Raw genomic sequence first — 15398 nt, 5'->3', positions numbered from 1 at the left:
ATAAAAATATTTATATATCCACCCTGTCATAAAAACAATGAAAATATAAGCAAAATATATTAGACTCAACCTCTTCAGAACTCTGAAAATAAAACAGACAGTATAAGGACATTTATTCAAAAATGCTGTAAGTTCTCATCGTAATAGAAATAATTAGACATCGATAACAGAAAGATAATTGGAAAATTCACAAGTGAATGGAAATAAACAGCATACTCCCAAATAAATGTGGGGTCAAAGAAGTAAACACAGGTGAGATTAGATACCTAAACAAGATGCAAATGAAAATGTGTCACACCAAAACTTAGAGGAAGATTCAAATTATTTATTTGAACAGTGAAAGTAGAGGTGACTTTAGAAAACATATTTGAAAAAAGGATTAAGCATAATGTAGTAGTGCATGCCAGAAGGATGCTCTAAAGGGGAAGGGGGACATCTGGAGAATCATGAGTTCCAGGTTTGGTCTGCACCTTGTGTTGGGAGTATGGCTTAGCAATAGAGAGCTTGTGTATCATGTATAAAGCCGTTGGATAAATATTGCATTTTAATCAATATTTTAAATTCATTAATTTATTTTGTATGCATGGGTAGTTTGTCTGCATGTGTGCATGTTGTCCAAGCAGGTCCAAAGAGGACATAAGATCCCCTGGGACTAGAGTCATAGATGGTTGTAAGCCACCATATGGATGCTGGGAACCAAACCTTGTCCCACTAAAAGACAAGCCAGTGCCCTAATAGCTGAACCATCTTTTCAACCCCTTTAATTTAGGTTTTTAAAAAGATCAACTACAAAATACTAGCAAATTGAGTCAACCAAAAAGTAAAACATATTACAATCAATGGCAAGAAAGAATTTATCACAAGGTCCTAGTGAGCTCCATTTTACAAATGAAATCAACTAATGTGATGTACCATATTAAAAATAAAAGACAAGATTATAGGTACGTAATTCAGTGGAGAAGTACTTACTTAGCATGCATAAGATGCTGAATTCAACCTCTAGTAGTGTCAACAAAGCAAACTAAAATAATAAAAGATGAAAATACTAGAATTAAAAAATTCTTAACAGATATAGAAAAAAAATATCTGAAGTTTAATGCCAACTTTTAATTAAACAGTCAGAAAACTAGGCATATAGATAACTTTCCTAACCTGATGGATGCTTTATGAAAGCTGCAAAGCTAATATCACACTTTGTAATCAGAGACTGAAATCTTCCTATGTAAACTGGACACAATACAAAGAAGACTGACTGTTCTCGCCATTCGTATTTACCATTCAATTAGAGATGCTAATCACAGTGATTAGGCCAGAAAAATAAGTAACAAGCATCATGATGAAAGAGAACGCAGTAAATTATCCCTAATCACAGATATCATAATTTTACAGAGACTAATTTTAAGAAATTCACAGTAAACTACTAGAAATAATCCAATGAGCACAGCCAGGTTGCAGAATAAAAGACTGACATCTGAAACCTAACTGCATTTGCATGTTCTGGAAAGAATAATCAGAAAATGAAGAGGCAGATCATTTATTATCATCAAAATAGAAAAATACAAATAAGCAAAAGAAGTACAGGATGGTCCACTGAAAATCACAAAACACTGCAGAATATAATTTTGAGTAGAAATAAATGAGAAAGCATCCCATGTTCATGTCTCAAAAGACTTCATATTGTTGAGGTGTTAATAATTCCTAAAGAATGAAGGAACTCTCTAGCAAAATGTCAGCTAAGAATGAGGACAAAAATAGAATTTAAAAGGATGGTCAATATGATCAAACTCAATATATATAGGTATGGAAACTGTCACAGTGAAATCTACTTACTTGCATAGTGTGTTAATTATAATTTTAAAATCCTACCTGCCTTCTTATCAGAAGTTGAAAAACTGGCCATAAAGTTCTTAATGAAATATAAGAAGCATAGAACAGAAAAAAAAAACAGTCTTCAAAATAACAAATAAGGAAAATCCAAATCCTGACCCGAAACCCTTACTATAAAGCTTTAAAAAATGTTTAAAATAAAATAATTTAAGGAAAATGAGGTGGGGAAAATTGAGATAAAAGTGGTTGCTCTCTCTCTCTCTCTCTCTCTCTCTCTCTCTCTCTCTCTCTCTCTCCTTTATCCCCTCTCTCCTCTCCTCTCTCTACTCTGAATGTTAGCCTCTTAAAATTATTTGATTTTTAAATTTTATGTATAGGCAACAATTAACCAAATGGTAAAAAAATAAAAAAAGGGCGATGTTCAAATAGATAAGAACTCTATAAGTATCTGAAAATAAATCTCTACATTTATGGTCAACTGATTTTTAACAATGTTTGTCCAAACTTTGGTGGTGGATGAAGTATAACTCAGGTCTGACTGGTCACAAAGCCATAATGTGCTAACATTACTGGACCTAACAAGGAAAACAGCTATGAGACTTTTGTCTTTCACCTTGAGTCCACAGTCATCGGTGGGCTTGCTCAAATGAGTCCAATTCTCAAAGCATCTCAAAATCCTATTTGGGGGCAAGAATGGGGAGGAGGAAAGAGGAGAGAGGCAGCGGGAGAGAAACATCTAAGTCTTAAGTGCCCCTGTGTCCAATTTCCCTCAAGGTTGACCTGGCATTTTCAGGCTGACAGTTTCTGACAATACACTTCTATTCAATTAGGAGTGCAGCTTAAGTAAGCATGTAAACCAGGGCAGTTGGGGAGAAACATGATGCACTTGTTTTCAAAGCAAACCTGTGTGCTTGTTGATAGAGTGCTACTTAGGAAGATATTAAAAGGTTTCAAGTTCTTATTTAATTATTTATTATTATAATCAGAGGAAAGAACAAATGCATAACGATGAGCGAATGAGTGCTAATGTGCTCGAATTAAAGAACCAACAATATTATTAATACCTTTCCACTGAGACTACTAGAATTCAAGGTCTGTGAGGGCTTGAAACTTTGGTCTGCTTTAGCTTGTTGCCCTACCCTCCAAAACCTAGAATGGTACCTGACGTGTGCTAGGTATCGTGCGATATTTCTTTCTGATTGCATGAATCTACTTGCAGCCAACAATACGTTAGAGCTCAACATTGTCCTAAATTTGGGAGCTAGTATGCACTTCAATTTTGATAACATTTTCACATACATCCTTAAACAATATTGTTATGTTGGGCTCTTTTTTTTTTAATTTACACAACAGAATTTAAATGCACCAAGTCATTAGCTAGGTGTTTGAAATCTTAGTGTGGAAGATTTACCTATGAGGTTTCAGTCAGACCTTGTCATCTCTGGCTTGTATTTTACTGAATTTATATGCCATAATTTCATCTTCCTTTCCTCATGACAGTCGATACTTGGCAGTTATGTGTTTATAAACAAAGCTACTATGAGCATGCATGCATGCACCTCCTGGAGTTTCAATCTGGAAGAAGGAACTGCAGTCAGAATTTTTATTTTCATCTCCCAAAATTTAGTCCTTGAGTCAAAACTACAGCATGCCCTTAATTCACACTAAGATAGAATCAGTGGAGGAACTGCTATCAAAAATATTTTGAGAACCGAGTAGAGGAGATGGGATAAGGGAAAAGGGAGAGGAGAAATTTGTCTGCTGAAACCTGCCATTTCTCTAACCTTTAATCAAAATGTAGTCCATAAAAATCCAGATTCTAAAATCCTCTTCATTATTTTTCTCCCCTATTTTCTCTTAGTAATTTAAAGATTATTTATTAAGTTCATATCTACTTAACAAAATGGTGATTGTTTGAACCTTCTTTTGAATACACATTTGGTTGGATGCTTTAAACAACCAGTATAGTTTTAATTTTGATGTGGATAAAAATATATATTTTTTAACTTTCTAATAAAAATACAATACTTCTCCTTATAACAAAACTGAAATGTGCAGTGCTGTAGTAACCTTAGATAGAATTTGCATAGCACAGCTTTCAAACTTACCTTTTTTATTGATTTTTATTGAGCTCTACATTTTTCTCTGCTCCCCTCGCTTCCTCTCCCCTCCCCTTCAACCCTTTCCCATGGTCCCCATGCTGCCAATTTACTCAGGAGATCTTGTCTTTTCTACTTCCCATGTAGATTAGATCTATGTATGTCTCTCTTAGGGTCCTCATTATTGTCTAAATTCTCTGGGCTTGTGAATTGTAGATTTGTTTTCTGTGCTTTCTGTCTAAAATCCACTTATGACTGAGTACATATGATATTTCTCTTTCTGGGTCTGGGTTACCTCACTTAATACGATGTTTTCTAGAACCATTCATTTGCCTGCAAATTTTAAAATGTCATTTTTTTCTGCTGTGTAATACTCCACTGTGTAAATATACCACATCTTGTTTATTTATCCATTCTTCAGTCGAGAGGCATTTAGGTTGTTTTCAGGTTTTGGCTATGACAAACAATGCTGCTATGAACATAGTTGAGCACATGTCCTTGTGGCACGACTGAGCATCCTTTGGATATATACCCAAAAGTGGTATTTGCTGGGTCTTGAGGAAGGTTGTCAAACTTACCTTTATACACATTGAATGGCACCTCTCCTTTTTTTCTTTTGTTTATTTGTTTCGTCGTTGTTGTTGCTGTTTAAATAGCCTTGGCTGTCCTAGAACTCACAGAGATCCACCTGCCTCTGGATCCTGAGTGCTTGGATTAAAGATGTGTGTCACAACGTCAGGCCTGAACTCTCTTTTCTTACAGTCTTCTTTTAAAAGATTACTTTACTCATGTATTTTATGTATGTTTTCCACTTAGTTAACGTGACATGTAATTTGTATCTAAAACAGACATTACTATTGTCACTTATATCCTTAAAAAATAATCCCATCTCTCATGTCTTCTTATATGGAGCAGTCAGAAATAATTATTTTCTATATTATTTTACTTTTCTTTGGCTCTTGAATTTCTGCTCTAGTAGATGGTGAGTTGCAAAAGGGAAAGAACATATACTAATCATGTATAAAATATAAATAGCTCTATATTTTAACCTTGTGACTCATTCATGGGTCAGTTATCTAATCTACCTATTTACCTGTTTCCAGCTTCCAATCATATTACACAGTTTGCCAGTCATATTACATAATTTATCAGTAATTAAGAATCTTCTTTTTGGAGTCAGACATAGCAGATATGGAAGCTTGGCATTTCTATTTACTAGATTATGATTTTTGCATAAATGTGTTTAATTACTCTAAGCATCAGAAAATGAAGGCGATCTAAAGTCACCCAGAAAATTTGGGAGGAAAATTAAAGGTGATGATACGTATGAAATGGTCTGACATGTTGACTACCTAACTACATGTATTTTTTTATTTTATTTTGCTTGTATTAGTCAGAGAGGCTTTAAAATGGTGAAAAGTCGAGGAAGAAAATTATGAAAATTTTCTTCTGCTTCTTTCTGGAATGAGAATGAAGGCACAATATTTACTGACATTTTAACCAATACAGTGAGTGATGTTCGTTGTGATGGGCTGAGTTGTGGATTTGAAATGGGCTCTTATCCTTTGAAACATGTGGCTCTTCAACCCTTGATTCTATGTACAGTTTTAGTAATGGCATGAAATGGGGGCTTTTGAAAGTGAATACAGGCCACCATAACTAGCTGTTTGATTTTCATATTTAGAGGACAAGTATTTTAAATTCATTCTGCTGTACGCAGGTCTTGAATAAAGGTTAGTATTCCTGTCCTGGAGACTTAGAAATTGTAGCCGAAGTTGTCTTTGCTTATGCCTTGCCAGGGCTGCTCCTTAGAAGTAGAGGGAGAAGAAGTTTGAATGCTGTTCTGGATTCTAGGGACTATGCTATGCAGGAAACCAGCGCACCATTAGTAGAAAGCAAAAGTGAGGAGTGAGAAGAATTTGGGGAAGGATAACTATTTAGATAAACGTGGCTTGGTATCAAAACATTTTAACCTTGTCATTTTTTACTCTTCCTTGTTTCCACTGTACAATAACTATGCTAACGAGAGAACAATCTTGTTTTGCTTACTTGTTATGGGGGGAGGAAACCACTAAGCACAAGAAGTAGATTCCAATTATGGCTCATTTTCCTTCCTTTTTTTTGGTAGAAAGGAACTGATGAAACATAGAAGTTGTAGTCCTATGGCTCAGAGGGTGGACAACTGTCGTCTATCTGAGGCACAGTAGCATAGGCACAAGTGCCTCTGGCACAGCAATTCGGTTCCTCTTTGTAACAGAGCAGGGCTAGGGACATGGACCTGTGATGCAGAGAGGCTCAAAGGAAAGCAAAGGAATTGATTTTAAAGACCAATGGAGACTGGTGTATATATTAATTTATCTTTCACTTGTATATTAATTTCAAGAGCAACTCCCACAGTTGATTCATGTTGTCACATATAGCAATAACCCAGTACTACCAGTGACAATGTTCCTGTTTTACAGGTAAGACTCCAAGAGCTAACATCCATAAAAATTCTGGTATTTGATATGGTTTTATCATAAGTCTCCCTTTGGGAGAAGTAAGGTAGAGGGTTGAGTTCATGTCATTCAATGACCAAAAATGTCTGAGCAATACATTAAGTTGCTACCTTTACCTCAGATTTCCTGCCCTCTTCCTTCCCTTACAAATTCAGAGGTCATGAGATTGACTACTCCCAGAGAAAATTGTTTAATCCCTTGGCAGGATCCACAGGGTTCTATCAATGCCATGCAAAACCTTACAAACCTGTGCTAGGGTAAGGTCTCAAAAAAAGCTATGCTTCACATGAGCGATACATAGAATGATGAATAAAATATGTACGGTTTCTCCAAAAACCAGAGAATTCGCCTCGAGTTCTGCCATCCACTGACATGTGCTGCTTTGTTTTGTGTGTGTGTGCGTGTGTCTTTTCAGTTTGGACAGCGCCAGGGACCACGTTTTACCCATCGACTATTACTTCCCACCCCAGAAGACCTGCCTGATCTGCGGCGATGAAGCTTCTGGCTGTCACTACGGAGCCCTCACCTGTGGCAGCTGCAAGGTCTTCTTCAAAAGAGCCGCTGAAGGTAAAAAGGTCTTACCTCATTCCTGATATTTGCCTTCTTCTTCTGCCTCCAAGAGAGGGACAGCAGCCTTCCAGGGTTTTCGGGTAATCCCAGGGACTGACTTATTAGCAAGAGCCTTGTTATAGAACCTATAAGAGCAAAGAAGCAAATGGTTCTCTTTGCTGAGCTCTGTTGGCTGTCCTGGTTGGACAAGCAGTGTTGATGATGAAGGTGGTCCGAGCTGGTGCTTGGTGTGCAGTGGATCCTAGGAACGAAAGCAAAATTAATGATTTGAAAAATTAAATTTCCCTCCTGCTTGTTTTCAACAAGTGAGAGGGAAATGGCCTTATTAGAGAGGTTACAAGTTGAGAAACCCCCACTGAGTCTGCAGGCTGTTCTATGTAGTGAATGCTAGATTGTTCCTAGCTAAAGCTTCCTGGCTTTAACCCCAGAGAGGAAGTGTGATCACTGTTCGGCAGACCGTCAGTGTCTGCACCTGCTCCCTTTTGCTTGCCACTCTTTGGGGCCTATCTTTGCCATAACAACTCCAATGTAGATAAAAACTCAGAGGGAAACAACAGTTTTATTTTCCTCATCAGAGGACTGCCTTCAGAGCGTGACAGTTGGTCCAGAATCCCAAGATAAGTTGCATTTTATATCTGACTACGTGGGATGAAGCCTACTTGTTATCTGCATAGATTTCAAATGTGCCTAGCCTACATAGCCTAACAGGAACTCCCGATCTAGACCCTCCCTCCTTAATCACTGGGGCTTAAGGCTTCTATTCACACACTCAAAGAGACACTGGGAAGCTGCCCCTACATGGTCTAACTGTGGCAGCAGACCCAGTTTTAAATACAATTTGAAGCCCTGCCCTGGTTTCCCACAAAGGAGGAGCTTCCTGCCAATGAGTTTTTGCTTCCTTCTGCCTGGTCTGGAAGAGTTTAATTCTAAGTCAGAACCTAAACAGGGAGTCTTGGCTCATGCAAAAGAACCATCTGAAAAAAAAAAAAGCCTTTCTGAGGAATATACTGAGCACAACAGAAGCACCAGTGAATATCTGGCAACTACAGGAAAAGTAGAAATTAGGTACCTTTAGACTGCTCTCCTCACTGATAGTCAATCATGCTAATGATTTTAGTTGCAGCATTTTAGCGGGTGGGCGAAATACACTCCAAACAAAAAGCTATCATTTTCTTTTCTTCCATTTCTCAAAAGTGTGAGGAGGTGACTCGCATCTGTGATTACTGAAAATGGGCTGCAGGTTTCAACTTTACTCCCACATGGAGAATTGCTGCTGTCAATAATAGCCTAGCATGAGATCCAAGGTCCTAGGGCATAAGCCTAGACATTTAGAAAGAGCCTTAAAGCAGCACCCCCTTTCTCAACAGTACCTAGGCAAGAACAGCTATTAGAAAAGGAAGTGGAGGCATGTTCCAAGGACTTCAGATCACACCAGCTTCTCCAGTAAATCACGCCTGCTTTCTAAATCCCTGTCACACATCACCCTGGTTTCCCACCAGGGAATGAAGCAGAGTAGCATTCTAAAGCTACTGTGGCAGCAGGCCCAGGGCACTATAGTAGGAGCCATACCAGATGGAAAATGAGTTCAAGTGAGCAAATGAACAATTCATAGATTATATCATGATCAGTGCCACCTTTGGGTCTTAGAAGTCAAGGTGACTAAATGATTGCTTTGAACAAACAGAAAAATCGTCTATATTGTAAAAGGAAAAAAAAATTGAGCTATATCATACTACCCTGCATAGCAGCTTTCTGGAGAATTTAGAACTAAAGGAAGAAAGAAGGCAGAAGGGCAGCTGCCAGGACTGCATGACAGGATCTCTACCATCATGTGGATTCTAGACTATTTGACAGCAGAAAAGACAAGCAATGTGGACCGGAGGGGATTATTCAATGTTCAGAACAGAGAAATCCAGCAAGGTCTTAAAAATGATTCAGACCCTGGAGTCGCTCAAATTCCTGTAACTCAGTGATATTTTATTTAAGAAAATGAGGATCACCAAATAAGACAACTATTTGTTTTATCTTTTTTATTTTGCTAGCAAATTATCATGCAAGTTTATTTCACCATTTTTCCATAACACAAATTAAATGCAGCGCAACTGCTTAAAGACCATTTTTTACACAGCACAAGTTTATGCATGAGAAAACACTGAGTGGAGAATGAGCTCCATGCAAAAATTCTGACATGGAGCAAATTGGCTACTTTATTTTTTCGTTATTTTCCTATTTTGGAGGATTTCCACACACAAGTACTGTATTTATATCATTTCCACTCCTCGCTCTTCCCTCTCCTACTCCTTCACACTCTCCTCTCCCAGTCCCTTTGAACTTCATGATTTCTTTAATTCCTGTAGCATGAACACACACGCACACACACACACACACCAACAACACCACACACTGTCATAATACAGCCAACCATATGTTGATCATATGGATATATATTTAAGAATGACCACTTTTTGGCTGCAACGTGTAGTGGCACATCCATTTAATCCCAACACTTCAGACATAGACGCAGGGTCATTCTAAGCCAGTCTGATCTACATAGTGAGTTCTGGAATAGCCAGGAAAGCTATGTAGAGAGGCTCTGTCTCAAAAATACCAAAAAAAAATGACCAGTTGAAATTGGATAATCTATCTCCCCACTCCACTTCCTCTTGTGTTACTGCTACTCCCTCTCAAATTCACGACTTCTTCTTCTTGAATTATATTGCTCTTTTTATATGTGTTTACAGCTAACCACTTGAGATTGGATAACCTATCAGAAAGCTAGTCCCAGAGAAAAATGAATCTTTTTCTCTCCATACCCATTAATTTATTAGTGAGGTTGAGGTCTTGTGAGATTTACTCAGTTCACCCTGATAGGACAACTGGTGTTGCCATTGAACTGGTCTTGATTAAGCAACCATATTGTTGAGATTTCATGAGTGTAACTTCCGTGTCAAATACAGAAGACATTATCTCACAGAAGATGTCCTACCCATATGGCTTTAACTATTTTTCTATTTCCTCTTCTTTGGTGCTCACTGAGTCTTGGGTGCAAAAGTTGTGTTGTATATTTGTCAGTTGGGGTTGGGCATGCCCAGATCAGTTGATCTTTGCATTTTGACCAGTAGTGACTTTCTGTAATGAAAGGTTTTTTTATTATTTTTTGAATGTAGAGTGAGAGTTACACTAATCAATGGGTTAAAAGATAGGTATTTAGAAAGCAACTAAAAATTATAGTTGTTTATCAAGGTAGTAGGTTCTCCTCTAGGGTCCCTAACCTCACCATCCACAGATAATTAGCCAGGTTTGCAGTACCAGGCATAGATGCCCTCCTGTTAAGGGTACCTTAAATCCACTTTGATGGCTATTGATTACCCTCTCCCAAGATAAACATCATTATTGCACCCTTGAGGATATCATTCTGTTCTGGTCATTGTTGTCATGCAAAATCCTTACAGCTGGGTAGTACTATTGATTTCTTTCCTCCCTTGGCAGATTGCATAGCTAACTCCTTTGGATACTCTGAGGGATACCTCTCAAGGAAGAGGCTTTCAGGTCATTGCCAGCTCAATTCTTCAAGTCATGTGTCCTGTGTGCATGGTGTCTTTTGCAAAAGAGACCTACCATCAATTTCTGGAAGGGAGCCAATGGCAATGACAATTACCTATATTATTTTGAGGATCTTTTCAGCTCTTCTGACCAACAACTCGAAGGGCAGGTTCCCACACCTAGACTGAAGATTTTGTTAAATAGTCTATGGCACCTTCCCATGTCTTACAGAGCTATGGGAAGTAAATATTCTCAACTTTTTTGGTTACTTTAGAATGTGGGTACCGGGTTTCAATTCTCAGTCTTTTGAAAGATACTAGAAAGGTATGTTAGGGCTAAACAAAATAAGACAAAAATTATTACTATCACAGCACTCAAGAGGCTGAGGCTATTGGATTTGTAAGTTTGAGGTCAGCTTGCTCTATACAATGAGTTCTAAGCCAGTCAAGGATACTTAGTGAGGCCCTATTTCAAAAAACGTTACTATTAATAATTACCATTGCTAAGATTTCTGTTCCTCCCTGGAAAAGATAGGTGGTTTGAATTTCCTAGCATCGTTAGCCTATTTGAAAGCAGGAGGCTATCTTATTACTCCAAAAGAATATTTATTGATATTAAATATTTTAGTAGTTATCTCTTAGTGCCTATGTGAAGATGTTGAAATATGGAATTCTACATGCCTTGGAGAGAGTAGGGTCATAAATATTTCTCTTCCTCATTCATTGTCAGTTAACTCTGAGTATTCAACATGTTGACTATCACTTCATACACAGTTTTTCAAAGATCTCTGGACTGGGCACAGGTACAAGAGTTAAAAGCCTGGCATGTCAGACAAAAATTCATTTCTAGCTTTGGTGGTTCATAAAGCATGACGTTTTAAAGCTGTCACGGGTAGGGGGCTCTGCACAGAGTTGATTGTAATCTGGCCAGGATTTCTTGTTGGAAAGGAAGAGAAGGGAGAGCCCCACATTTTCTCATTGCTCTCAATACTGAGGGTTAAGCAAGAGGCAGGCTGAGCAGGAAGGGCTCTATATATTCTTGAAAGAATAGACCCTGGAGATAAAATCACTAATGTTTAATTAGAGAGAACAGTGAAATAGTGGAAGTCATGTGAGGACAAAAGCAGAAGTGGATATGTTTGAAAATGGTCTGTGAGTTTGAAATAGACATTAAAAAAAATGTGTTTGTCCGTGGATAAGGTAACTGTGAAAGTGAAAGGGAAGGCATGTTGAATACTTACGAGACCAGGAAGTCAAAGCAAGTTTCTGCCTTTATATGGACTTCAAAGGATGTGGTTGGGTAGCCTTAGACAAGAAATGCCCCCCTTTTAGGTTTTAGTTTTCTGTGACACAACAGATGTTTTTTAGAAATGCCCTTCCAGGGGCTGGAAGGATGGCTCAATTGATAAGAGATCCTATTTCTTTTGTCAAAGACATGAATTCAGTTCCCAGCACACATGTCTGGTGGCTCACTACTGTCTGTAACTCCAGCTCTAGGAACTTCCCGACCTTCTTCTGGACTCCACGGCCACTTTCACTCATGTATAAGTACCCCCGTGCACACAGACCTATGCATAAGGAAAAATAAAATAAGTTTTTTGATCAATAAATGTTCTCCCTGCTTAGAGTTTTGTGACAATTCCACAACTTATAAACATCACTATTGTTTCAGAAACACAAACACATTTTATACCTGTATGTGCTTGGAGTTCAATTTCCTAGCAGATAGTAAACTCAAGACCCGGATCAATAAAAACTCAATCTTCAAGCAGGGCCAGCAAGAGCTGAGAGAGTGCATGTGGCAAGGCTGGGTTAACATCCAGTGCTGAGGTTCTCCTTTGTGACCATGGCTGACTAACTTCCTTTCTTTTCCATTTTCTCATGTGGCACGTCAGGATATGAATCCCCATCTCTATTATCATGTTTCAAAGAGGGTTAATTAATTCATTATGCACATTATGTACTTGAGAATTTACTATTTTTCAGACATTTTCTAGTAAAACATTTGAGAGTGCACATCCATTTGTTTTGTACACATGGAGTACTGTTTGGTACACATCATAAAATTGAAACTGTAGTTTACATTCTGAAGTCAAGGAATTACACCATCCTCACTGGTGTTTACAATAGGTCTCAATTTAGTTTCCTTGGCAAATTTTATATAAGTATGGCTTTGATTTTCTCTCTTGCCCCAGGTTTTTGCGAGGGAAGAAACATAAGTGAACCTTCATTGAACCCATTCTGTCCTTTAAATCCACTTTCCCACCTCAACTCATGTGGTATTGAATGTTACCTCATTTGGAGTTTTATAGCAAGTTTTTCATGTACGATAGTGTCCACTTCACTCCCTGACTCTTCGAATAATGTTTCCCAGGGGCAAATTAATTCAGCTAAAAAAAATCAGCTTGTAGCAAAGATTTGATGGCGTATTGCGGGCCAAACAGGTGACTGATCCTGGCTTGGTGAGTCCCAGAAATCTTCCTACAAAGTTATGCTTATCTTTTTATTTCTCTTTTTCTTACATGTTACTGCCAGCCTTTAGATGAGAGGCAGATTTTTTTTATATAAAAGAACAGGTAATAAACAGTTTAAGTCTTACAGGTAACATGGCCTCCATCTCAACTATTCAGCTTTGCCTTTGTAGACCTTACACAAGCTAATGGGTATAGCTGGGTTCCAATAAAACTTTATAGGCACTAAAATTTGAACTTCATTTAATTTTCACATGCCATTAAGTATTCTTTTTCTTTTGGTGTTTTTGAGATTCCCAACTCTTCTCCTAGATTTGGCTGTTGACTTCAGTTTTTTGACTCTTGCTTCAATTGGTCGCTCATGGACTTGCAAATGTGCATAAGAAATTAGGATCTTGTCTAACCGCCTTATACTTATGTAACAATTCAGAGTACATATTTTTTTAAAAAAAAAATCACCTCAGTTGGCAAAATTTTATAGAATACTTAGTATGGTGGGTTCCTTGCTTTGTTACTAAACAGGAAAAAATAAAGTTTGAAATTCTAGAAGATGTTTTTTTTTTAATTTTATTTTACATTACAACACAGTTCTTCCTATTCCATCCCCATATTTTCCCCCCAAACCCACCCCCATCCACTCCTCCCAAAGGATAAGGGCTCCCATGGGGAGTCAAGAAACTCTGGGACATTGAGTTGGGGCAAGACCAAGCCCTCCCCCCACCCCGTATTAAGGCTGATGATCATGGCATTCCATCATAGGGAATGGCTCCGATAAGCTAGCTCATACACAAGGGATAGATCCTGGTCCAACTTTCAGGTACCTCATAGATAGTTCAAGCATTACCACTGCCTCCCACATATGAAGGCCTAATTCAGTCCTGTGGAGACTTCACAGCTGTCAGTCTAGAGTTCATGAGTTTCCATGAGCTTGGTTCAGCTTTCTCTGTAGATTTCTCCATCATGATTTTGACTTCCTTTGCTCATATATTTCCTCTTCCCTCTCTTTGATTGGATTCCCGGAGCCCAGCCTAGTGTTTGATTGTGGATCTCTGCAGCTGCTTCTGTCAGTTGCTGTATGAAGACTCTGTGATGTTAGTTGGGGTATTTATCAATCTGATTACAGAGGAAGGCCAGTTCAGGCGCTCTTTCCACTATTGCAAAGAATCTTAGCTGGAGTCTTCCTTGTGAATTCATGGGACTTTCCCTAGTACCAGGTTTCTCCCTAACCCATAGTGGCTCCATCTATCAAGATCTCTTTCATTGTTCTTCCTCTCTGCCCCTCTCCTCCTCAACCACCCCACTTCCTCACATAGAAGATATTTTTAATGAGCTATTTGCTCACTCCATCCTATATACTACTCAGAGGACAAAGTGAATTTTTTTCACATTTTTTAAACTTTCATAATCTTCTGTATGACTATGAAACACACATATAATATGAGCAAGATATATATATATATATATATATATACATGTATATGTCTACACACACATATGTGTGTGTATGCTTCAATATAGTCAATATATTCTCCAAAAGGTACACAGAAAAGGAAAAGGCTGTAGGAATTATCTGGTACCAAATATTATGGGTGAAAAACTAACTCCCAGAAGTAAAAGCTGAATGGCCTTCTGAGTTATGGATCTGTCATATAATACTCCATGAAGCCCTGACTTCACAAATCTTCTGGCTTAATTTTGAGTTTCCCCATAAAAAGACTAAACTATAGGTTTACAGAGTAAATAATTTTTTGTTGTGCTACTCAGTTCCTACTAAGTCTCTTGCAGTGCCAAATTTACAAGCCATGCAAAGATTTTTCCACTGATGAGTTGTAGTAGCCTATGTCTGCCTAATTAAAGAATGTTCATTTTTAACCATTAGTAACAAGAAATTGCCATAGCACTTATACCATTATTTAAATATCTGTTGTGTTTATATGACATTTGCTAAAGTAAGATTTCTTTTGTGTATTACCTCCTTCTCTCATATATAAGTAAGTTCCTGGTCCTTTGTCACCTTTTATGTGCTTATGCATATGCTATAGATGGAAGTTTATTCAATCCCTAGGAGAATCTCCTGGTGACTATCAAACATCATGCCGTTGCTTCATTTTCCTAGCTGGTTTCTATTGCAAACTAAGTGTCTCTTTAGACATAGCTGTTATGTCTGTCTTCTTTGAGATCTAATCCTATAACAAGGAACATACTGACCTTTAGATAACTGGCCCCTGCAAGAAGTCATTATGACTTCGTGATAATGACTATGTGTGAACATTTTGAAGCCAGTTATTTGGGTGTTCATGTTCCCCTTCTGTCCATTCTTAGCAATATAACTGTTGTAAGCCTACAGGTGAGAGACAGGTGATCTCTGTTAACTGAAAATCTACAAAAATA

The 15398-nt window shown here is 37.9% G+C and overlaps 1 protein-coding gene across 2 annotated transcripts in view; it reads left to right on the top strand.

Moving 5' to 3' along the window:
* Positions 1 to 15398, top strand: part of Ar (androgen receptor) — a 174750-nt gene that overhangs the window by 93534 nt on the left and 65818 nt on the right. For both annotated transcript variants that reach the window (XM_026784773.1, XM_013350520.2), the window contains one exon: positions 6840 to 6991. In XM_026784773.1, coding sequence (XP_026640574.1) covers positions 6840 to 6991 — 152 coding nt within the window. The remainder of the gene's footprint in view (positions 1 to 6839; positions 6992 to 15398) is intronic.

This window comes from Microtus ochrogaster, chromosome X (genome assembly GCF_000317375.1).
Source record: "Microtus ochrogaster isolate Prairie Vole_2 chromosome X, MicOch1.0, whole genome shotgun sequence".
NCBI classification, from domain to species: domain Eukaryota; kingdom Metazoa; phylum Chordata; class Mammalia; order Rodentia; family Cricetidae; genus Microtus; species Microtus ochrogaster.
Note: the sequence above shows the minus strand (reverse complement) of the source record. Positions and strands in the feature narration are given on the sequence as shown.